The 25,283-nt window shown below is 41.7% G+C and overlaps 1 protein-coding gene across 1 annotated transcript; it reads right to left on the reverse strand.

Annotated features, from left to right (window-relative positions):
* Positions 1-662: 662 nt before the first annotated feature.
* On the reverse strand, positions 663-24,985 carry PDGFRL (platelet derived growth factor receptor like). The gene is made up of 6 exons (XM_049790917.1): positions 24,887-24,985; positions 16,488-16,782; positions 7,925-8,076; positions 6,178-6,471; positions 5,732-5,871; positions 663-1,373 (listed from the first exon to the last, which is right to left on the reverse strand). The coding sequence occupies exons 1-6, from the start codon at positions 24,939-24,941 to the stop codon at positions 1,185-1,187; spliced, it is 1,125 nt and encodes a 374-aa protein (XP_049646874.1). The 5' UTR covers positions 24,942-24,985; the 3' UTR covers positions 663-1,184.
* Between the last annotated feature and the right edge of the window lie 298 nt (positions 24,986-25,283).

Below are 25,283 nucleotides of genomic sequence, written 5' to 3' on the forward strand. Positions count from 1 at the left end.
GAGTTTTTTTGTCACACAATTACACCACTGAGTAGATGTGTATTGGAAGTTCTAGCTTACATGGATTCTGTGCTTGAGGCTTGAAAAACATTGCCAAAAAGTTCAACAACGTCGTTATCAAGTTCTTACCTTTTCTCTGGAAAGTCTCTTTCCTTGTACTGGTAACTAAACCCAGGGTGAAAGAGGGGTTGCTTATTTATCCAGATATAGTTCTGTTCAAATGAAACATCTTTCCTTTCCTTCTAAGTAAATTAAAATCACATTAACTTGTTATTAACCTGGGAAGAGCTTCTGCTGTATAATCAAACATTATTCTAATATTAAGTTTGGGTTTTTTTCTTCTGTAAATGATACTACATAAATAAATGCAAGTTTTACCTTCAGCAAACATAGTTTGCTACATAATTTAGTAAACATAACACCATACATCTATTGAGGAGTGAACTCTAAATAAGCTACGTATTATAAGAAGGTTGTAAGAACGCTACAATATCCACACAAGGAAAATCCAACATAGCCAACCGCTTAAAAGTCTCTGGAGATACCCTTTAGCACATTAATGTGTATTTAGTATCAATCTTCCCCAGGACTGAGAATTTTGTGTGTTTGTCTTTATACATATATGAAATGAACACACACACATATACAGGTGCATACACACATTGAAGGTTTCATAATGTTCAAAAATTTAATTATTCTTGCAAAATAAACATTTGCTATTGGCTAATTCTGTAACAAGTTGGGGGTTTTGTTGTTTTAAACACGTACAGTACTCTAAATGGCACAGCACCAGAAGAGATATACCTGATTGGTGGATTTTTTTGAGGATATTTAACATCCTCTCAGTTCTCACATACACAAATAAGGCACAAACCATACAGTGGGTTAACCTTATAAGAGAGTTTGAGGAAAAAGAACATAGGCAAAGGAAAGCCCAAGAGCACCTATTCCTAAGTAGATGCAGCCATATGCATGTTCAGGCTTAAACTTTAATGCTTCATAGTAGTTTTATTAACTCACAACTGACTACTGCTAGGCATAGGGAACTCTGTTTTGGCCTGTCAAGCTAGTGAATATGGAATGCATTGACATATGAAAAGAGTCATTTAAACATTAATAAAGAAAATAAATGGCTATAATGTCAAGTAACATACAGTTCATTCTATGTCAAGAAGCCTTTCCTATCAATTTAGTTCAACTTTAGTAGCTACTGTTGTTTCTCCTTGTAGGTTCTGAGCTATACAAATGTAGTTTCCAGCATCTTTGGCTTCAAAATCCTCAACAACAAGAACGCTCTTCGAGATTCTTGTGGTATGTCCAGTTCCTCTGTTTATCAGTCTCCAGAAGTTTTGGATAATCACAGGCCTCTCAGACTGTTTAAAAGAAAAAAAAAACAAACCACACACACCCACGTAAGAAAATAGGTGATTCTGCAGTGTGTATTTAGTGACACTACCCTATCAAACCCTGAACGAATAGGTCAGAAAGCAGGAGCCTATATCCAAAAGTCAGCCTTAAGTGAAGAAACTGAAGGTGTCTGGCAGTTGCAGCAACATTCTTGCATTAAATACTGACATACCAATAAGTTATGCCAAATAAGGATAACACAATGGCTCTTCCACTCCAGGTGCAGGTACTGTGTATCTTCCTCTAGTGATGGGCTGCCAGAGCTCTGCCTGCAGTATATGCATGAACTCAAGTTGCAGTTGCAGGCCACTTACTAAGGTTGCATTTAGGTACTTGATCAAATAGGTGAGGTATCTTGGGTGAGAGGTGTGAACTTATTTTCAGACTTTCAGCGTGTCTCAAAGAGGCAAGGCAGTAGTGGCACAAATTAGTTGACCGAGCTTTACCTGGTTTTCTTATAGCACAGAGAATAGCTTTAAATCATGTGTTGCAAACTAATTCCTCCCCCTCTAGTTTCAGAAACTGTATTAGAAAACATACAAGCAAACAGTAGCAATTCAGAAATGTTTCTAAATTAATCTTCACATTATGCTTTCCAAAACATGTATGTAACTTCAAAGCTAAAAATACAAGCAAGGATGCTTAGAAAGATGCTTTTTAGATTTTGTTGTTGTTATATGTATAGCAGGCTTGCTTTTTCCTCTTCTATAAGAGAATTCTCTGATGGACTGTTTATGAGGTCACTCCCTGGCACCTCAGAAGTTTGCAAAGGACTGGATAAGAGAAGCTGGCCCAAAGATAGAATAAGGCCGTCTCTTTCCTTCCAAAATCCATCGTGCTAGCCAGCAGCTTTGATCATGTTGGCTTGTGCTGTACCAGTAACCTAGATAAAACTGGTAAAAGAGAGGTTTCTGCTTGGAAACTGTCTCCTCCTGCTTCACTAAATAGACGGATAATCCAGTTACCAATATAAATGCTGCAAGGCTTAAGTTAATAGTAGCAAAAGCATAAGTTAAACACTTAACTAGAGCCAAAGCTACAATCTCGCACTTGCAAAATGGCCAGTACAGAAGAAGATGCCAGTCTTCTTGAAGCTCAGGGATGAGTCACAGTGCAGTCAAGGAATGCCTAGGAAGTGGCAGGCATTTACAACTAGCAAGAACTTTTTTGAAAAACTGGTAATCTCGTCTAGAAATTCTTAAGCCTTTAGAAGGAATCAAGCCACTTGGCAGAGCTGTACCTAGCAGACCACTGAAAATCAAGTGCTACCTGCAATCAAGTACTACCGCACACTTAATTCAAGTCTAAGTTAGTCCTTAAATACAGCAAGTGGAACTTCCCTGACCATACTGAAAGTGAAGGTAAAGGCCATGTAAGGCAGATACTGTTTGCCTGGTTGGGCTCCTGCTAGCCCAGTTTTTCTCAAACTAATTGCCTTCTGCTTTGAAGTTAGTTTCAGGGAATCATATTAAGGAGTGGATCAGTATGTATTCACAGCAGGTGAATGAGCAAGTGCAATTGTCAGGGAGTGGCAAGGGCAAAAAAACAACCGAGTGAAAAAAAGTAAGAGAGAGAGGTTAGTGACTACAGAGATGAGATGAGGGTCTCTAATGCAGTGTACCTAGGAGCAAGCAGGGATTAAAGTGCTGCTTCTGCTCAGGGATCAAGTGACAGCCCAGGCACCAGGTGGGGTGGTGGCAGGGAACGAAAACTGTCACTGATCTCCCTGCACTGAAAGCAGCAGCAATGAATGGAAACATCCAGTGAATCTTAGAACTTTCAGTCCTTTTTCTTGCACAAAAGAAGGTGTATCTGAACAGCATCACTGATGGTCCACTCTCTTCTCCCTCCACTCCCACCTTTTTCCTTTGCAGTATGTGAGCACTTCCTTAAGAAATGTTAAGTCTCTAACAAGCATACAGTGCTTCTACTCTGACATTTACTTAATCATTTTGTTGGGGCAGAAACCCAAACACAACTCTTCCCTCCCTATCCCCAGGCTCTGCTGGAGCTGAGACTGTTTACTCCAGTGGATAAGCACATCAGCCCTTTCCAGGGCAGATGCAGGCCACGGGCCAAAGTCTCTCTCTCAGCCCCTGTAGGCGGGTGCAGTGAGAGGGTGTAGTCCTCTGCTGATCGTGCATGTGCCCTGCACTGCAGCTGCAGCATCCACAGCCAACAAGGGACATAATTTGCATGTGTTTAGCTGTTTATATTCAATCAGTGCTAGAGTGACATAACTGTAGTGCCCGTGCCAGCACTGCATCAGGTGCTGTAAGACCACTGGAAGCAACCGGGCCAAGAACAGCCAGCAACTAGGCTTGGGCAGCCATTCAGCTGTGGAAGGTGTAAAAGTAGCAAGGGGTGGACACTAATAAGATATAGAGTTCTTGGAAGGCCAAGCTGAGTCTAGAATTCAATTCCTTCAATTGTATGTTCTTAGTAATTATAGTTAGTTAACAAAAGACATAAAATTGGGGTTTGCATAGCCAGTTACTACAGTCTAATACACAGATATTGAGGGAAGCTAAAAAAACCCACCAACCAACCACACAAAAAAACCCCAGAAAATTGTATCAATCAACAAAGCTAATTCTCTTAACCACCCAAGAGAGTGAATTGTTTTAAGACTATCAGAGCCCCACCTTGAAGGGTAGAGACACTGCCATTTGTTGATGCATCTCAAAGTAACGCTAAGAGCTAAATTCAGAGGAAGACATTGGGCATTTAACTCAAAAACTACTATTGCTCTGCAGCTCCCCAAACTTGGAGGCGCTTCAGTTTTCCCTAGCATTTTACTTTTTACTTCACTGACAGCTGCAAGTTTCTCTGCTCATTTAGACATCTGCCCCTTTCCTTCCTAACTTCAAATGGACACCAGAAACAGGAATTCTGCCAAACTCTTCCAGTGTTCCATCCAGTAGTTACTCTTCAGATCACCTAATTCATGCTATCAGTACCAAGCTCCTCAGCCAAATGCAGTTGAGGCTACCTTTGTTTAACAGCCAGGACAGCGCAGGCAGGGTAAGTTGGTAATTGTTCAAAAACTCTCAGACTTCAATAATCTCAGCAGAAAAACTTCAGACAAGCAGCAAGAGGGGGGCGGGTGGGGGGGGGAGGTGGGGAAGAGGTGGAGGGAAGAGAGGGAAGCAAAAGAATGAACTAACATCTAAGCAAGGAAGGACTAGAAACCTGGTTTTACATGCCCAGTGCCCTCACCAGCAGTTCAAATCCCTTTTGTGCTCTCTTGCTCTCTCACTACTTTTTCCCCTGAAAAGGCACACACCTTCCTATGACAGCAGAGTGCTACAGTCTCTATCTTAATGGCTACAGCAAAATTCTAGGGCTTTAGATTTTAATTTTCTCAAGCCTAGTAAGCACTCAATTCCAATCACTCACTTAAGCAATTACTTCTGCCATTAAATTACTTAATTCTATGCTTGCTCAGGGAGACCAATGCTGATACAAGTACCTTAGTAGCAAGCTCTGCATCGTCTTTTGACAACCCAGCACCAGAAGGGCTGGCAACTGGAATACAATGCAAACCCTCAGGTTCTAGAGGACCCCTTTCTTCTGGTGAAGCACTCCATCTTCCAGCAGTCCTTTTGCTCCTAGCCTGCTTCAGATAAACAGCAGTAGAGACAATGCTGGTTAAGAAACAAGTCCCTACTGTAACTGGTCGAGGTGGGCAGAGGGAGAAGAGAGGGGACCATCATGATGCTAGTCAGATAGATACATCTTATTTTGTGCAAGAAAAAGGACCAACAAAGTTCTCAGATTCACTGGATGTTTCTGGTGGATTCTTTCAGATGAGGCTGCCCAGAAACAGACTTCTGTGCTTCTGGATGTGGGCAACAATTAAGCTTAAAGATTCTGTGCTGTGATGATTCACGTGCCTGAGCCATGGAGATGGAAGGGATATCAAATGCAGAGGTATCAGTGAAGCTTTGTGGCTTGCCCTAGAATAGCTTCCTGACGCTGGCTGGCTTTGACCCTGTCTGAGGCTTTTCTTTGTAAATGCTGCCCAGAGGCCAAGCGTCTCTGGAATGGAAACCTGAGGGAGGAGTGAGCTTTGCTGAGCTTGATTTTTACCAAGATGGGTAGAGCATTTCACCTTCATTCCTATGCTTCTAGGCTCTCAGGGTGAGATGGGCTGAAGTTCAAAAGGGTTGTGCTGCCTCCTCCTGCCACCATGCCTGAGCTAGCAAGAGGCAGACCACCACAATCTGAAAGAACCTTTACTCCAAATCTATACACTGACTGGCATTCAAAGCCTTGCCTTTATGAAGAACAAACCATTTCAGCCAGGGCATACATCTCTTACCTCTTGCCCTGGGTACTGCCACCTGAAGTTCACATCTACATCTGGCTCCCCAAGGACTGTGCAGATTACATGAATGCTGTCACCGACTTCTGCTCTATTGGATGATGCCGCAATTGTGGTTGAGGGTGGGCCCTTGGGAACTGATAGACAGTGTTTGGAAGCAGAAAATTAGTTTCTAAAGTTAAATACACTAGTAAACTCAGGAGTCAATTTTTGCCTCAGTTTGCTTAATGCAACAGGTAAGTGATGTACATCTGCAACTTTCCCCTCTACACTGGGAAAATGCTGGAATTTAGACCTACAAAGTTTTATCACATATACTTTTGATCAAGATTTAAAAACTCTGTGATTACATGACTAATTTTATTTTTTTTTAAATTGTGTTCTAAACAATGCCTACAGAATAAACAAGAGTCAATGTGAGCATACAGTAAACTGCACCTTACCTTCCACATACAACAGGTGATACTTGATGGAAATCTGAGGTGCTCCCTGAGACTCTGCTTTGCAGTAGACAATACCTTTATGATCAGAAGTAGGGTGCTGGTAGACAAAACCCTTCTTCACATCATAAATAATATCAGTTCCATCTGTTTCAATTTCTTCTGCTGGAAATTCCCTATGTAGAGTTACTTTTGCTGAAGGAGTAGTAACACGGCAGGGGATGACTGCAGGTTTATCTGGGTTCAGGTAGATAATCTCAAAATAACTCGGGGTAGGTACAAAAAGTTCCTCTTTATCTGTGCAGAAGAGTTGATATAGTTAGAATAATATTTACATCTTTGTTTAACAGAAAGAAGAGAAAGTACATACAACAAAAGAAAATAGCTATGAGCAACATTATAAATTAACCTAAAGCTTTTTGCTTTAAATATGCACACAAAAGAAAAAAACACCAAACAAAAAACTTTTCTAACCTGCGAGTACATATTTACACAGCTTGCATTAAAAACATTAAATCAAAAAGAAAAACAAAGTATTCTTCACTGTAATCAGATTTTTTTAATCTTAAGAAAAACTTTGGAATTCCTTTTTAATGAGTTTCCAAATACTCATCTGGATCTAATTCTGTTCACTCACCCACTTTAAATGGTAACACACATTACCCCACCACCACTGGTAAGATAAGCACTACTAGAAAGAGATATTCTTTGGAGCTACAGCCTTTTTATATATATGATTTTAGACAACATGTTTGATTTACTGCTCTAAATAGCTGAAATATTTAGTGCTTTCAGAATGACAAATAAAGAGTATTTCATATTTGGCATGCTTCTTAGAAATCTAAAGTTGAAATTCCTCTTCCTAGCACGAGCATTTACACAGTAACTTGACTGAAAAGTTTATTCCAGCCTTTCTAAAGGAATATAACCTCAGAACATTAAGCACTTCTGATAAACGGCTTCTGCACAGTCTAATTGGGCTCCAAACCATATCACAAGCAATCCTATCTTAGCATTTTGTACTGAAATATTCGCTGGCCAAGAATGCTTTAGCTCTAATCAGGCAGCAAAGGTTGTTTTACCATTCAGAATGTTTTCCATGAGAAGAACAAATTAACCATTTGATTTCAGCTCTGTTGCACCAAATAGCAGTGAACTGTGCACAGATACCTACTATGACCCTATCCATGCAGTGTTAGGGCTACAGTCAATCCCAAGCTTTGTGGAACAACACATGTACTTAAGAGTGTTTTGCCTTTCAACAGACTATATAGACTCTTGGGAAAAATTGTGACCTTGCCAAGATCAATGAGATCAAGATTTTTAAGTCAGTGCAGGTAACTGGAAAGGGGGGGTGAAGAGTCCATGTGGTCATCTGAATGCCATGACAAAATGAACCTTCTACACAGATTTATTTTCTTTATCCTGACACATTTTCAAAACATTAAATGCTTTTTAAATTCATTTTGTAGAAGATTATTAGAATGTGTGTTACTATTTTCAAAGATATTTACTTTCCATTGCATTATGCATTGTTTTGGATACGCATTTAGCATACTCCATAGGGCAAACGGACTCATAAATCACCCTAAACAAGTAATTTTCTGCTCACCAGCACTGTCTTCCTTAACATCCACTAAAAAGATGAAAATTGTGGAAAAATCTTGATGGTAAAAATCGCTGATGTAGCTTTATTCCTGTCTTACTAGCAAATATATTTCCATTAATAATCCCCCAGTGAGTTAATTACCTGTGAAAAAGATGTACGTTGAACCCATTTTAGTCTCATCCTTCCTGCATTTGTTACCATTGCACAGCTGAAGCCAGCAGCTATATTCACCAGTGTCTGCTGCAGTGGAGTTTGCGAGGATCAGCTGACCATACCTGTCAAGCTGCTTTATACTGGGGAGAAGAAAAACAAAGGGCACAGACAAGCACAGATGTATTTCCTCATACATTTACGTCAGCTTGCTTCTACTTTTGATTTTTTTTATTCCTACTCTGCAGCTGACCCACCTTTTGCTTTCAGAGCTATGTTGCAAGTTCCCCTTTTGCTCCAGCAAAGACCTGCTTACAGGAGTAGCTTTATTGATTTCAGCTACACAGGAGCACTTGCAAGCATTTGTCTTGTTCACTTCATTCTTGGATTCCTTTCAGTCCTCATTTTGAAACTGGGCTGTAACTGCTGTAGACAATATGTTCATCCATGTTTTGTCTCAGTTTGTCCATGTATATTCCGTATTTTCATGCTCCAAGTCAACCTGCATGCATCTCAGTCCTTTTCTGATACCATTAACTGTACCACTGCTTCAATAGTATGTAACAAAGATAATTCAGAAGTACTAAGCAGCAGGTAATTTAGTAAGAGTTTGTTTGATGAGTTACGCCTGCTTTCAGTGTGCATGTTTTCCTATCTTTAACATACTGGTCCAAGTTTCCACTTGCAAACACCATCATAAAGAGCTTCTATCTCCACTTGGATTTGTTCTGCAAGTAAGTCATTTTGCACTGCCTACTCCTCTGCCCTAAGCTACCTCACTGGCATCCTCTCACTGGAGTTTCCTTCCTCATAACCCCTCAACTATTTCAGAGCATGACCCTGAAAACTGCTGGAGGTATACTGGCAGCGTCATCACGTAACTACACAAAATTCAGCCTGTGTGATTATTTCAGACCTGATTTGCTTTTTTCTCCTCCTGAATTTCCAAGATACATCTCTCAGTGGACTGACATTTGTAAATGTGAAAATATTTATAAATATGTAGATATATATGTAGATACTGACAATGTTTCTAAGGGTCAAAGGTCCTATCTACAAAATTCAGCAGCTACAATCTCATCTTGTTCTTTTTTTTTATTTTAAGGTTTGCTTTCCCAGCTCTTTCTTCCAGACAGATGGTGTTATAGTTGGCAGTCTGCTGTGTTGCCTTTTGATGGATTGCAAAAGCAATGGTCCAACAGTACCAGTTCTTGGGAAACTCTGTCAGGACAGCCATGTGGCAGTACTGATGCACTCCACTGCTGCTCTGACCCTCAAAAATCCTCTGACCACCTGCCTTTTATATGATACCTGTCCTGGTTTCAGCTGGGATAGAGTTAATTTTCTTCTTAGTAGCTAGTACAGTGTGTTTTGGATTTAGCATGAGAATAATGTTGGTAACACACTGATGGTTTAGTTAGGGTAAGCACTACTTAGCAACAAGTTAAGGATTTTTCAGCTTCTCATGCTCTGCCAGCGAGCAGGTGTACAAGAAGCTGGGAGGGAGCAGAGCTAGGACAGCTGACCTGAACTAGCCAAAGGGATATTCCATACCATAGAACGTCATGGTAAGTATATAAACTGGAGGGAGCTGGCCAGGAGGAGGGATTGCTACTCAGGCATCGGTCAGCCAGTGGTGATCATTTGTACTGTGCGTCACTTGTCTTTTCTTGGTTCCTCCCCCCTCTGCCTTTTTAAAAATTTCGTTTCATTGTATTCCTTTACATTACAATTATAATTATATTTTATTATTATTATTGTTAGTATTACATTCTATTTTACTTTAGTTATTACATCATTCTTATCTCAACCCACAAATTTTACTTCCCCCCCCAGCCCACTGGGCATGGGGCAGGGGGGAGGGAGAGAGCAGCTGCATGGTGCCTAGTTGCTGGCTGGGCTTAAACCACGACAGTAGCACATCCAGAAGACAAAGGTTTCCCTGCTTTCCTTTGCAAGACAACGAGTTACAAAGTCACTTCTGTTCTAACCAAGTCAGAAGAGATTTTTCCTGATTTAGGCATTTGATGGCAAAACTTCCTTCCAGTGTTTCAAATGAGCTCTGGACAAATACACAGCTTGCATGAAGTCTGAACAGCTCCCATACTCTTATGCAACTGTGGGTTCTCTGAGTATTTACTATGCTCCTATTTCTTATTAATGAGGCAGTTATTCTGTAAGGCTGACTGAATCATTTATTTCATGGATGCTTTGAAGAAATGCTTATCCTCTAAAACACCTTGTCACTGCGTAACAGTAGTACTATAGACGTGCCTGACTGTACTGTGTGCTCTAAATGCTCTGTTTTGCTTACATCTCCACTGCAGGCAGAATAACCGCTTAAACAGAGAGGCCACTACTTCCAGCTACACGCATACCTTCTGACTCCCTACATGTTCTGCTAGCAGTCTGCACTACTACCACCGATCATAAGCAACATTCAGCCTCCAGCCAAGGCCAGTAGCTTAGGAATTAAAAAAAAAACAAAAACAAAACACCACCAAATACGCAACACAAACAGGGCTAACTGAGAATTATCTTTCCCATTAAAGCCCTCAGACACCATTAGTACACTCATCCACCACAGAACAGTTTTGAGGCCTGCCTAAGGCAACAGGCAAATCATGTTTCCTACCCGCTAATGCACTTCTCCTACATGACCTTCTCTGATTCCACTTTTTGGAATCATGTAATTATGGAGTAGTAACATTTTCATTTTTAATATATACACTACCTGACATTATAAATTATCTTCAGTTTTTGGATAAGCTTTGAGAGATTCCTATTCGTGCAAGAGATCCTGTTGTATATGATACCCAACAGGAAGAAAAGAAAAATCCAAAACACATCTTAGTCTGTATTATTATTATTATTTAGTTTCACAGTTCACATTTCATAGGCTACATGACTACATCAGCATAAAATGTTTTGCAAGTATCCAGTACTAAATGTCAACGTTACTGAGAAACCATTATGCCAGAACATTTTTGCCTCCAACCATTAATGCAGACACTGAACTATAGCTTGAAATCCCAACAGACAGAAAAATAAGGTCAGAGTTAATTAATTATTGTACAGTGTGTTCTACTTAACTAAGAACAAGCTATCCAGTAATCAATGGAAATAGCCTAGTGAGGTAGTCATCCACAAACATGCACTAACAAAACCTGGCAACTGACAGTGGAAGTGTTGAAACTTGTGACATGACCATGTTAAGCAGACAAAACAGGCCATATAAAGTAAATCATAAATGGTAAACCCTGCAGCTGACCAATATTTCCAGGATAACTTTTATTTCATTAGTATTTTAGACGCTGGGATATCTGACTCAAAAGCCTAAACTTTGCTGTGCTCTACATATCACTAAGTAAAAATGTAGTATATACAAACATTTCAAGACTGTTTAAAAAAAAAAACAAACTAGAAAACTACTCCAAAATCTTACTCCATACGTTCATCTCATTAAGCTTTAGTTATTTGAAGTTCAAAATATCTTTGCCAGAAAAACTATGCCAAGTTTAGAAGCTAAAAAGATATAAAAAGACAAAAAGACAGTGTATATAGCATCACTCAAAAAGCATCTAGCAAACTTCTCTCAAGCAGCTGCATTCATACTGACAAAAGAGAGCTTATCTCAAATACAAGCTCACTAGGAGAGGAAGATAACATCTTACTGTTTAACACAAGAAAAAAAATCCCCAGCTTTCAGACTTCAGAGCACATGGAACAAAATGAAATTCAGTTATGCACATGAGCACAACCAACATCACACTAAGCCAGCAGCAACCTGCATTCACTGAAGGCAGTCTAATTTTGCCCTCTACAACTTAGTTTCCTCAAAACTTGTTAGAATGCTCCTGTCCATACACCCCCCCACCAAATACAAATGTGTATGTGATCCATGTCCAGCTCTTTGCCTCACCTTCTTCCACTAGAGCAGTTCCATTCCACATGAGTTTATTTATCAGATAAAGTTCTGTGACAAATACAGCCAGTCCGGCAAGTGAGGGACCCATGTTCCAAGTCAGGCAGAGCAGAGACTATGTGAAGTTAGACTGCCTTCATCTAGAGCAGCTTTTTGCTATAAAGCTTAGGAAAGGGAAAATGTGCTTGCGCTTACTCTTCTTTCATCCGTCTCAGCTCTTGATCCTTCTCATACATTGTAGATCCAGTTTCTGAATAAGCCTACAGTCATTAATTTGTTATGCACAGTCTTACAAAACAGCATTCCAGCCCATCTGTTCTGGAGGTACACAAGCTACTTTTAACCATTAACACCACCAAGATTTTTGGCCAGTTCAGCCAGTACACAAAATTTTCAGACAAAAAGTTATCTGAAAGGTATATTTATGCTGCACAAGGCAAGAAAGCATTACAGATAAGCTAGTCCTGAAGCAAGCTGGTGTGTCCCCTTAACTTGGGAGCCAAGTTTGCATGATTCTAGCTCTCTTGCCAGAGTTGCATTGCATCCTACAGTCTCTAAAGTTAAGTAAATCATTTCAGCGTGTACTGTTATTTACTCCAGTTAGGATAGCGGAAAAAGAGGATTTCTCCTCTGGCTCAGCAAGAAACAGCCAAAGAGTCCTCATCCTCCTTTCATTCAGCATCTTTCCCTCCTCCCATATGATAACTTTAGCATATGTTAACAGCTACAGACCAATTAAAAACTGAGACTCTCTAGTACAGCAAGCAAAAATATTTTATTTACCAGGTCATAAAGTATACCTACAAAGACAAACTCAAAGAAAGCATAGCCACTAATACTAAAGAAATGGCTTTTCTAATTATAATCTCTTCCTTAGAAAAGTCATATTGTCCTCCAGGCTGCTATATTCTCCTTACCATATGGGTGAGTTAAAAACATGATAAGCATGGCATGGAGACAAAACATCTGGCTTTCACATCACTACTTCTTTTTGCAGCCACCCATAGGAAATACATTACATGGATGCTAAATTTAACTAGTTGCAAACCAAAACACCTTCTTCTCCCAGAACTACAGACAGGAAACAGAACGCAGTAAGGATCTTCAGCATCAGCTCCTGCCCTGGACCTCTGCTGTTAACACAACCTCTGACCAACTGAGCTACAAATGCCCTCGCCACCCTCAACCATAAGGTCTCTTTTGCCTCCCGTAATTGCAATTCTGTTAGATGCCAGGGTCCTTAAAGCCTCCTCTTGTAGCAGCTAGAGTCAGAGGATGTTAACAGTTCCCAGGAGATGCAAAACACCTTGCTTGGTGTTAAAATTTCCACCAGACCAGTTGAATTTGTACATTCTTCCTATTACTTACAGAAAAAACAGGAATTGGATGCCTAATCATCTGTTGCTGTGGGGACATACAAATGAACAAAGGAATGGTAGTCATTAGTCCCCAGCAATCGCATGGACTTCACCACTGCTGCCTCTCCTCCTCTCCTATCCTCCAGGCCCAGCAACCCACTCTTTCTTCGCTATCCATTACCTCCTCAGGCCCCAATCGCTTTCTCCCTGCTGCTGCCACCCTCTCTGGTTTGCACCAGTGCCCTAACTCCAGCAACACCAGCGTGGAAATCCAAGGTTAAAAAGCCCAGCCCTCTTAATTGGCTTGGGTTTCACTCCACACCTCACTAATTTAGTAATGAAAGGATTACCTTATACTTCGTCTTTATGCACTCAAAAAATGTTAGAAGCTACTGGACATAGATCTATCTAGATGATCGAACAATTTTTTCTGTAGGTTATTTGCTAATAATTTTTCTGATTCTCCCCTTTGCCCTACATTTAGCATTTTGTTTTAAAGTAATAGTGTAATATATTTGTAAAATTTTAAAATTTGCCTATTCTGGTATCGGTACATGGTCTTTTGTACACAGCAAGGAAGATCTAAGTTCCTCCTGAAAGATAACATTGTTAATAATCTTTTCTGCTGCCAGTTCACTTAGAAACACTACCAGCTGAGCTAATTAAACAACATACTATCTTTATGGTATTTCCAGCTAAAGTCAATCAAAGCTTTCTAGAACCAGGGAATAAAGTGTCATATTTCACATTCTATAAAGCAGACTTTGTTTCATATGTATCCATTAACACTACAGCAAAGATCTTGAGATAATTACCAAAGTCATGCTAAAAATGTGATGAAAATATAACTGCACAAGATTCTGTGGTCAGTGTCTCCAGAAATTATTACTAGTCTGAGACTCTGAAGAGTGCTGCTAACCTGTTTTCAATTTCTCTAGTTAATTACAGGATATTTTGCTTACATTTCAAATTGTTTAGTCTAACTCAGCCTTACTGCTTCAATAACTTATTTCAAAGTAATTTTTCTAAAGTGAAGATCATATTTCAGTATAGACCCTTAAATATAAGCCTAACATACTTCTAAAAGAAAATAAATACTTAGGCAAGTTATATCCACACAGCCAAAATGTTTTATAGCATTTCTCTTGTGTGGCATTATTAACTTTTGTTATATGGTTAAAATATTACAAATTCTGTGAACTTGAATGAGAACAGAAGGGTAAATTGCTGAGGCAACAGAATCCCAAACTACTTCAATACTACAAAATGCCAAATGACTCAATTAGGAAATGTGTATCTTTTTTCCCCAACCTACCTTAAATTATTGTATTTTGTCCCATGCGCATCACTGGAAAACTACTTAATTTTGCAAGAGAGGAACAGTCAGTCAAACAAATAACAAAGAAGCATTCAGATTCCTCTCCGAAAACTGTGAACACTTGCATGCTTTCTTCAATGTCAGATGCTAATACTCAGATAACATGACCTGGAGGTCTAAAGGACCAAATCATGCCAGCAACCTATTTGCAAATGCACAAAACGCGAGATACACTTGAAAACGACAACGACCACCGAGATACACTTGAAAACGACAACGACCACCGCGCACACACGTGCTCCCTGTTGATACTACTTCGAACGTTCAGCTTTGGCTTGCTGGAAGGCCAGGTCTGCATTGCAGCTGATAAACGCCACCTACTGGAATAAATCCAGATAAAACATTATTTCTTGCAAAAGAAAAGGCAGTAGTTGTTTAAATAGGCCACAAGATCTTTTGAGAGATATTGCTGCGATAAGCCCTCAGCAGAAACAGGCTTGCTGCTGTAACTTACTCTGACAGAAGCCTTGCACTAGCTACAGCGATTTATTCAGCCACTGTAATTCTTGAAGTCCTCAGCCATCAAGGTACAAGCAAATCAACATTCACGAGAAGAACTGGCCCACAAATTTCAGAAGGATATGCTAGACATCACAGTGTCTAACTGTGAATCTTCAACACTCCTCTTTGAAAAGAGAAGTGGGAAGGAGAAAAATATATCTGAAAAATTAATTAACTGGGAACGATTTTAAGGTAGCACCATACCTGTAAATAAGTGAAATGGATCACAGAGATTCAGATGACCTCAGTTACTTACAGAGGGCATACACACCTGTACTTAATTTAGGAACAAAAGGACAATAAGGAATGGATAACTTTGCTCATACCTCTGTGCCCCTCTCACCTAATAATCCAAGAAAAGCTCCTTACAGCTCTTTCTTAGGGCATTGTTCTCACTGCTCCACAGTCTGCTCACTACTCATCTTTCATAGACACATAGATCTCCCTCCATAAAATAGCTAGTGAAAACAAACACTACTCATGGCAAAAAAAATGCCTGTGGAAGACATCCTTAATTTCCTTATGTGCCCCTCCTCTTTCAAATACAGAACTAAATGACTACATTTAGCTACCTGTACTATACCCAAAAACTGGGAAGGCAAATAAGCGTATGGGGGTTTAGAGATGATATTTAATATTTAGAGCAACAGGACACTCACCTGGTGGGGCAGAGAAAGGGAGAGTCCTCAGTTCCTCCTCCTGCTCTAACAACTATTTATGCGGTTTCCATTAAGATGTCACTAGATGAAAGAAAAAGCCTTCCTAAAGCCAAAGTGACTATCCTCAGCATTAAACTCTGCCACATCACAAACCGTGCAATTCCCTTTTGCACACAAAGGTACCTTTGACTGAAAAAGTGAAGAGTACTCTTACTTGCTCCTTAGTATGGCAGTTGGTGTATTTTTTTTGCCAGTTGAGAGATGTGGGTTTGAGCCTCTTCAGGAAATCAATCTCAGTATCTCAGGTAGTAGCTACATTAGCAACCAGAACAGCCCACCAGGAGCAGGTCTCTAGAGCAACAGAGTTGGTAGTGAGTACCTGACATCCACACTCACACATTTTGAGAGTTTTACTTTGGACTAGCTCTAATGTGGTTCCCTGTTAGTGGCTGGAGCACACTGGTGTCCTGCTGGACCACATCTTCTATTTTAGATTAATCTGAAGGAAATCCAGTTCACATGCTACAAGACTATTTCACTGTGCAAACCACAGGGCAGCAATTGGTAAGAACTGAAAGATGCTCATCTGTTTTTGCTGACAATAAAAACCACTAGGTGGAACATCTTGATTGTAAAAACCTAAACAACAAAAAAACCCACCCAACGATGTTTAAAGTGGTAAGAAAAAAAAAGTTCTGGATTCTTTTTCCCCCCAAAATGAAAAATAGCTTACCTGAGCCTGGAGTCTTTAAAGGTGTCTAAGTACGATGGATAGTTCCAAGTAACATTACTCCCCTTACATCGCAGTTCTATGCTTTGTCCTGCAGACAGGCTTAAAGTGGCAGCTAGTTTCTGGAAACGACCTTTATCCATCACTTGAGTCAGTATGGACTGGGACTTCGAAGATGAGTCAGCAGATTCCCTCTCCTTCATTTTGGGGGGTTTAGGTTTTACTTTTTTGTTAACAGGCTTAATTTTGTTTTCCCCAGGTTCTTTTGGACGCTTACTCCTCGCAGGCTGTCCAATAACTAGTGAAATAAAGAAGGCAATGTTACTGATTAGAAAAAGGTGATATAGTCTTTCTGAAAAAAAAAAAAAAAATCTTCCTTATTATCACAGAGAATAACTAAAGTTTCATTCTTCCATAAAGGATCCATAAAAATGACTAAGAGTTAATTTCCATAAGTTTTTGAAGTCTCTGGCATGACCCATTTTCCTGGGGAAAAAGGAAAAAGAGAGCTTTCAACAACATGTGGAAAATCTATACTTAAGAGTTCACATACACAGACAAATATGTAAGGTATGAGAACTTTACAAATGGGAAGGGAAAGAAATACAGCATTTCTATTGCCAGTTACTTTTGTCATTTCAACCTCATGTCATTGCCATTTAGTACACAATGCTACAAGAGTTCTCTGTCTTCATAAGGATTTTGCACACCCATCGATTCTGCATAACATTTTCACACATCATGTTACTGTGAGACACACGAAGAAAAACTGGCAAGTGTGGATCTTCATGACAATTTATAAAATACTGATAGTGATGCAGTTGTTTTCTTTTACAGTAAGTACTGTGAAAATACAAATAGCACTTAAGTCACTTGAAGGCAGTATTTAATTCATCACGTCTCTGTAACAGCCATTTATTTTGACAGTCCAGATGAAAACGTGAACCTTATTTAGAGGCAAATGGTAAGAGATTTCATTACCTGCTAGAGACAACAGGGATGCCCAGCTGCCTTTAAAAAAAAAAAAAAAAGCAAAGGAAACGGAAAGTAAAAGTGAAGTATCTCAAATTTTAAAAAAATAAATTAAAAAACCCCAAGATATTCCCACTTCAACTGACAGCAGGAAGCACATATCTTTTGTGAGATGAACCTAAAACTGCTGTCCCCAGACACCAAAAACTCTAACTGTGCCTGACAGCTAATTAACATTGAACCCTGCTTTTCCACATGAAAACACTCAGGTATTTTTATTGTACAAATCAATCAACAAGCTCCTTCTGGAATTAAAAATAGCCCTGCTGTATACCGAGTTAGCATGAATTAAAACTGGTACTGGCTGTAGTATGAGCAGCAGCACTTCCAGACTCCCATCACTGATGGCTCCTGTGACGTTCCTCATACCGCAGCTGGACACTTTGCGCTGCTTCAGCCTTCCACGTCTCTCAGTCCAGGCTGATGTACACCACACCTCTCTTAAATGGCACAGAGCCTTGTGAGCACAAGTTTAAAAAACAGGAAATTGAATCCAAACGTAAGAAAATGCTTTTTACTGTGATGACAGTCAAGCACTGGCACAGGTTGCCCAGAGAGGCTGTGGAGTCTCCAACCACGTTGATATTCAAAACCTGACTGGACATGGTCCGAGGCAATCTGCTCTACATGGCCCTGCTTGAGCAGGGGGTTGGACAGGATGATCCCAAGAGGTCTCTTCCAACCTCAGCCATTCTGTGACTCCGTGACCTCAGCACGCAGAGTAAGGCTGCCTGTGTAGGAGCATTTGCCTTCTGGTCTCTCACCAACTGGAAAATAAACTGGAAGACAGCAATGCTGCAGTCGTCTCAGTTTGCCCAATGCATTTTGAACTCTTTTGGACTCTTATGTAATAAGAATGATTTTTTTGAGAGGCACACATCCAGTTACTAAGGTACATCCCTCCCCCACCACAAAGACAAACATTTTTCCCAGTTCTACATTATGAGCATTGCTGAAGTTCATTGCAAAGATGCCTCACCACCTTAAAATAAGCCACAAACTTTAGAGATCAAACAGAAATGGCTTCCAAAGATCATGACATTTTAAGACAAAGAGTAACATTTTATAGTTTCTGGAAGGGAGAGTGAAACAAATACCTATGCTTCTGTTGGAGGGTGTTCAGAGGAGGGCAACCAAGTTGGTGAGGGGCCTGGAGCACAAGTCTTATGAGGAGCAGCTGAGGGAACTGGGGCTGTTTAGTCTGGAGAAGAGGAGGCCGAGGGGAGACCTTATTGCTCTCTACAACTACCTGAAAGGGGGTTGTAGTGAGGTGGGTGCTGGTCTCTTCTGTCAGGTGGCTGGAGATAGGACGAGAGGAAATGGCCTCAAGTTGCAGCAGGGGAGGTTTAGGTTGGATATTAGGAAAAATTTTTTTTACTGAGAGGGTTGTCAGATATTGGAACAGGCTGCCCAGGGAAGTAGTTGAGTCACCATCCCTGGAGGTATTAAAAAAGCGCACAGACAAGGCACTTCGGGACATGGTTTAGTGGGCATGGATGATGGTTGGACTTGATGATCTTCAAGGTCTTTTCCAACCTAAATCATTCTATGATTCTTCCAATTTTTCTTCACACCTGTGATGCCACTGGCCATGCAAAATTGACAAACTCGGGGGAATGATAATAGCAAAGGAGAAATTCAGAGAAGTGGTTGCCGCCTCCCACGGAAGACCATGAAGTAGGGCTTTTCTAGTTACTTAGAGCACATTACCCTAGCAAGTGGCACAATGCATATATTACAGGGGCACGTAGTTGGTGCAGGAGCACTTTTTCCCTGCATTGCATCAGAAAGGCTACAGTGGGTCAGGCCAAATGTCTACCTAGCCAACATCTTCGCACTGACACCACCCAGTGTCAAATGTCAACCAGAGAACAGGGCAACCATCTCTGCTCCTTTGATACTAGTCTCCTAGCTTCCAAGAACCTTTAGCTCAAGGGATCTGTGAACCACAGTTGCCACTGTTTTATTGCCCTTGGTGGATTTTTCCTTCATTGATTTGTCTAGTCAATTTTCAAAACTACACAAATTATACATAAATATTAGATGCCTCCTAGTTTCTGCATTAAGTGAATAAATATCCATTGTTTCTCCAACTATCTCTGCAGCACCTGTACTTTTACAGAACTTAAGCATCCTTCAAACATATCCTTTCCAGGCTGACAAGTCCTCCTCTATTTAATTGTTCCTTGCAAAGAATATGCATCTTTCTTACAACAGTCCAGTTACATCATGTTTGGATAATGGAAAGAAGACAGAAGCAGACTGTACACCAGGTTCAAGATATGGTTAAATCACAGTTGTACACATTAGCAGTGTCTTCTTTCCTGTCTAAATAGCTCATTACTTTTCAAGAAAGCAATATTAGGAGTTGACTTTCTCTAGAATAATCAAGTGTAAACTCTAAGATCACTTTCATAAGTAGGAATTACTGGTTAGAAATTTTTAAGTAGAAATCCATCAATGTGCATACAAAGTTAGAATCATTTGTTACTTTGCCTCTACCAACACTAAATTTCAAGTTCTATTTTCACTGCCGAGTCTTTCAAAATGGAGAGATCCTTCTGCAACTCTTTACTGACAGTTTTCTTTTCTTTTAGCAGGTTTATAAATATGCTGAAAAGCATGTGCCTTACAAGATCCCTGTGAAATTCAACTGGATAAAAACAATTCTATGCCCAGATTGCAAAAACTGAAGATTAACTCCTACTCTTTGTTTTCTGTTAGTTATTACCCCATGAGAGGTCTTCCCTTGTCTCACGGCACCTTGATTCCCATGGAGTCTTTTAACAACAGGCTTATCAAAAGCCTTTGGGTATCCAAGTACATCAATCAACTCATCCATGGCCACACTTATAAAATCCTTCAAAGAACTTCAGCAGATCTGCAAAACAAAACATGCTTCGGGGGGGCATCCATACAAAGCCATACTGACTCTTCTGCAGTTCATGCCTATTTATTCATTAGTTCAGTTTACACAATACAGAGATCTGGCTTTGTGCCTGTACCTCCCTCAAAAATCTTAAAATACTGGCATGTTTCTATTTCCCTATTAAGTTACATGATGGGTTATGCACATGAGTTAAGACTTCAGCCATTTCAGATTCAAATTTCTTTTAAGTCTCAGGTGTATTTCATCAAATCATGGCACTTAACACTGTTCATGTTGTTGATTTCCTCTAAAGCCAACTCTTTTGGCATATTACTGAGACGTGTCCTCTAATGATTCTCCCCGTAGAGAAAGATTCTGTCTTGGAGCCTGCTATTACAGTGTTCAGTAGGATACTGCACTCAAAGTTTCTGATACGCTTATGTCACCATTTTCCATTAAAACCTTCCTAAGCACCTCCATAGTGAACATGTGAGCACACAAATAATTGTTTAATTTAAGTTTTACTTTCTGTAGGTGCTCTTTCTTATCCCCTGTTCCTACCAGCTTTACAGTTTGCAGCCATGTCTCCCTGCCCCACCCCAGCACATCAGAAGAAGAAAAGGATTTATGGCTGGTATCCCTTTTGCAAGCTGTTTCTCAAACTCTTTTTGTCTGCCTTATTCTGGTTTTTATATTTAACCCATATGTGAGTTAATGAGCCTCCTCATCTTATGTAATTCCCCCTTCCAAAATTAAATGCATCGGTCGTTTCTTTGGCTTTTATTATTCCTGCAAGAATATTAAAACTACAGTCTGGCTGTTCTAAAGCAACATCTGAATCCAATTACCTGAGTACTGCTCTGGATCAAGTTAAGAACTGCTGCTTTTCTTGAGGGTTCTCCAAGTAGCGGCTCTAAGAAGTCATCATTTGTGGCATCTAAACAATTACACTTGGCGTCACACCCCAACGTGTGTGATCCAACCTACGCAAGGGTAAGTAATTCTTCCTTTTCCTTTTCTATCCAGTCCTTGCTGCCCCTCTGATTTTCCCTAACAGAGCGCTCATTCCCTCCATCATGTTGGGTGGTCAGTAACCAGGTGGTTTGTTCTCCACAGGGCTGGTATTTCAGTCTAGATGACTTTTACTGACAAAACCCACTAGGAATCAGATTTAACACTAAAGTTTTCTTCAATACATACTGTCACTTCTCCCTTGGGTTGAGCTATTCCATCTTTCCTGTGTAATTTGTGCCCTAGTATTAGAAGGTCGCAGGTCGCATTGACAGGCCCAATAAGCCTTTTGGATAAGTATTCCCATTTCAAACTAGCCATTCCAGTTCCCTGTTGTACTTTCCAGATTTGTCTGTAGAAACACACAAGCTTTGGTCCAGCCACCCTTTTCCTCCCCCAAAAAACTCTATTGAAATAGGAATATTTGTTCAAACTACTCTTTGCCATTTCCACTACATTCTGCCAACCTCAATCCTGACACTTGTTCAAAGGCACACAGATCTTATAACCTCAAGAAAATGCACCATCCTAAACTGCGTGCTCTTCCACACCTGACACTCTGCCTTTAAGAAACTGTTGAAGATTCACCTATGAAAGCTTTTCAATTTTAAGTGCCAGAAGCCTGGTTTTGATTTTTTCTAGATGAAGTTTTTCCTCTTCGCACAAGCTCCCTCTGTTCCATGTTTCTGTAGCTCCCAGTGAGTCTGAACACCTTCCTCCTATACCACACTACCAACTACACAGTGAGACTCTTGTCTGTCTGACCTTGTATTTCCCTGCAGGTGACAGCAGGGGCATTTCAGGAAACATCATCACAGGAGCTTTTATCTTCCTACACTTTAAAAATAATTCTGCCTCCCTGCTGCGCCTCCCCAAGAGTTGAGTTTCCAAGCAAACCACGACCACACTCCTCCCCAACACTCCCTGTAAGTCTGTCCAGTTATGCACTGACAGAACTCCTGCACCTCACAATCCTGCCTTCTCTCATTGCTGAATCAAGTATCTGTACGCCCAATAAATAATTAACTGGTGCAGTGGTCTATCACCTAAGATAAAAAGGGCATACAACCAAACCCCTCCAGGAACACAGAACCTACCACACAGATTCCTTCATTTCCTTACCCAAACTGCAAGACCTTCCCAGGGAAGGGATCAAACTCAACTAGCCCCTTTACGCAAGTACATGAATATGCCATAATTGGGATATCTTACCATCTCACTAGATTTATGCGCAGAGCCCTCATTGTTTTAAACTAGCAATAGCACTTCTTACTAAAAAATACTAAAATTAAGACTTAGTAGAAAAATATTGAGAAAACTCCTCCTTTCCACCTCTGATCAGCTCCTAATGTCAGTTCCAAGATGCATTGTACTCATTTCCTCTGCAACAGTACATTCAGGGTCCCTACTAACTCATCACGCTGAGGTAGAAGGCTATGCAACAATACGTCACAGAAATACACCACATAGTACTTTTGCTCCTGGTTCACGGTATTCGTCTCACACTATCCTTCAATGTTTGTCTTCCCCTTGTTCTCACAGATGTTACAAACACAACAATCCCCAAATGAGTGTTAGTCACATAATGCTAAATCCACATGCACATTCCACTGGTTTCACAGCTGCACAGGTTATAACTTGAGAAGGCCCCTGATCTTCTTCAAGTGTCCACCTAGAGAACTTCAGAAGCAGAGAGCGAGCAAGGTCTGCCACAAGGACAGAGGAATTGTGTTCACTGTCCACCAGATGTACCCATTCCATGAGGCAGGCCCCATGCTACATCTTGGCAGCATCAGAGACCTTTCAACTCTCATTAATACTGACGAATTCTTCCTTGAAAGAAAATAAATCACATGTGAGGTTACCATAAAGAATAATTCTTAACCACCAGAATTAAGATGAGAGGGAAGATCTTTGTGATCACAACTAATGTAACAAAACAGGTTGGACACATCTCTACTTGTGGTACTTCAAAGTTAATCATCTGAACACTCATACAGACAATACAGGGTGACACATCAACACCCATATGGACAATCTGGAGGGACATATTTCACCGTTCATAAACTAGTATAAGCTAAATTAGGAAGGCTGTTTTGAAATCACAATGTCTACATTAAGACTTAAACCTCTAGCTTTAGATAAGGAACTGTAATTAAATATGCCAGATTACTTTCTCCCATAGTTGAGCTTCTGGACTTGCTTCATGCTGTCACAGCCAAACCTCTGTATAAGCTACACTAATTAAAAGATAGGCCTGGGAAACCTTTTGCCCAAGTTACAACTCATTTCTCATTCTGTGCTTTTATTGCCTCTTTCTCAAATAGAAAACACTGTTCTTGATGTGGTAGTGCACACCCACAGACCGGATCTTTCAGCAGAAATCCTCTCCCACACCACACTGGTCCAGAGTGCAATTCCTTTGCACATAGTCATAAGAAAAATTGGGCTGGAAAGGACTTCTGGAAGTCCCTTCCCACCCCTATTCAGCTGCTCAGAGCCTTGTCCGGTTGAGTTCCGACTATGCCAAAGGCTGGAGACTCCACAGCCTCCTGTGACAACTTCTTTCAGTGCTTAACAGCTCTCAGGGTGAAGGATTCTTATAACAATTTTTTCCTTATGGCCTCCCGGGCCACCTGTGGTAATCCTCTTTGCCTTTCACCATGCACCTCAAAGCCTGCCTCCGATTTCTCTATAAACCCTTCCACCGGCTACATAGGCCTCGCTCTCCAAGCCCTGTGAAAAACAAAGGATTTTTTCTTGTTGTTTCTTCGGAAGAAGTTCAGTAAGTTTATTTGCTTTTTGCAAGAGGGAAACAGCCCCTCTTCTGCCTAGTTAAAGTCTATAGAAGTCAAGGACTGGTTATGAATGTCCCTTCCCAGCCAAAAACTTGCCTCTTTCCCCAGCAAGACTTCACCACAACCTGAAACTGAGTTACGAGTCAAGTTTGGTCCTCTATAAACGAACCGTGCACACACACCACACCACCACCCTTTTTTTTTTTTTTTTTTTTTTTTTTTTTTGCCCCCTCTTTAAACCCGAGAGCCACGTCCAGCACCGACCCTCCTCCGGCCGACGCAGGGAGATTTCAGCCGCGGACTTAAACGCCGACCCTCAAGAGAAACGGCGGCGGGGGGCAGCCCGTGTTGCCGCAAACGCCTCTTCAAAAACCCCAGCACGGGCTGAAGCCGCGTTTTCGGTCCCCGACGGAAGGTCTCGGCGACTTGCTGGCCGCAGACCAAGACAGCGACCCACCTCCCCTCCGCCTCTGCCCCGCAGGACGGGAGCCCCGCCGCCCCCGAGATGGCTCCCGGCCCTGCCCCGGGGGCTGTCGTGGCGGAGGCGGAGGGGGGGGGGCGGCCACGGGCACCCGCCGACGGCTTCGCGGGGCAGGGGCGGCCGCGCCGAGGGCGAGGCAGGCGGCCCGGAGGTGAGGAAAGCCCGAGGCGGCTCGCAAAGCGGGGGGAACCCGGCGGGGGTCGCGGCTCACCGTGCGGCAGCGTTTCCTGCAGCAGCAGCAGGCTGAGGAGCACCCAGAGCCGCATGGCGGGAGCGGCCGGGGCGCTGGGCTGAGGCGGGGCGGGCGCGGCGGCGGCGGCGGCGGCGGGGGGGGGAAGCGGCCCCGTGGCGCCTCGGCCGGCCGCGGCGCGGGGAGGAGCCGGCCGGCGCCGGGGCTCCCTGCCCGGGGCTCCCCGCCGGCGGGAGGGGCGTCGCGGCTGTGCTGCCCCAGGGGCCGCGCCCGCCGCCGCCGCCCGCGCTTCTTCGCTGAGGGAGGGAAGAGCCGCGACGCCCCACAGGCGGGCCCGGCCGGGAGGGTGTCGGCCGCGCTGCTGGGGGCACCTGCTGCAGCGCTTCACCGCTCACACGTGGGGGGGAAACTTCGGCTC

Source organism: Accipiter gentilis, chromosome 3 (genome assembly GCF_929443795.1).
Source record: "Accipiter gentilis chromosome 3, bAccGen1.1, whole genome shotgun sequence".
Taxonomy (NCBI): domain Eukaryota; kingdom Metazoa; phylum Chordata; class Aves; order Accipitriformes; family Accipitridae; genus Astur; species Astur gentilis.

Coding starts and splice junctions, on each gene's coding strand:
- PDGFRL (XM_049790917.1), bottom strand. CDS start 24,941: ATGCGGCTCTGGGTGCTCCTCAGCCTGCTGCTGCTGCAGGAAACGCTG. Junction 6,472..7,924: donor AACGTACATCTTTTTCACAG/GTAATTAACTCA, acceptor TCTTCTGCACAG/ATAAAGAGGAACTTTTTGTA. Junction 1,374..5,731: donor GGCAGTACCCAGGGCAAGAG/GTAAGAGATGTA, acceptor TCTTTTAAACAG/TCTGAGAGGCCTGTGATTAT.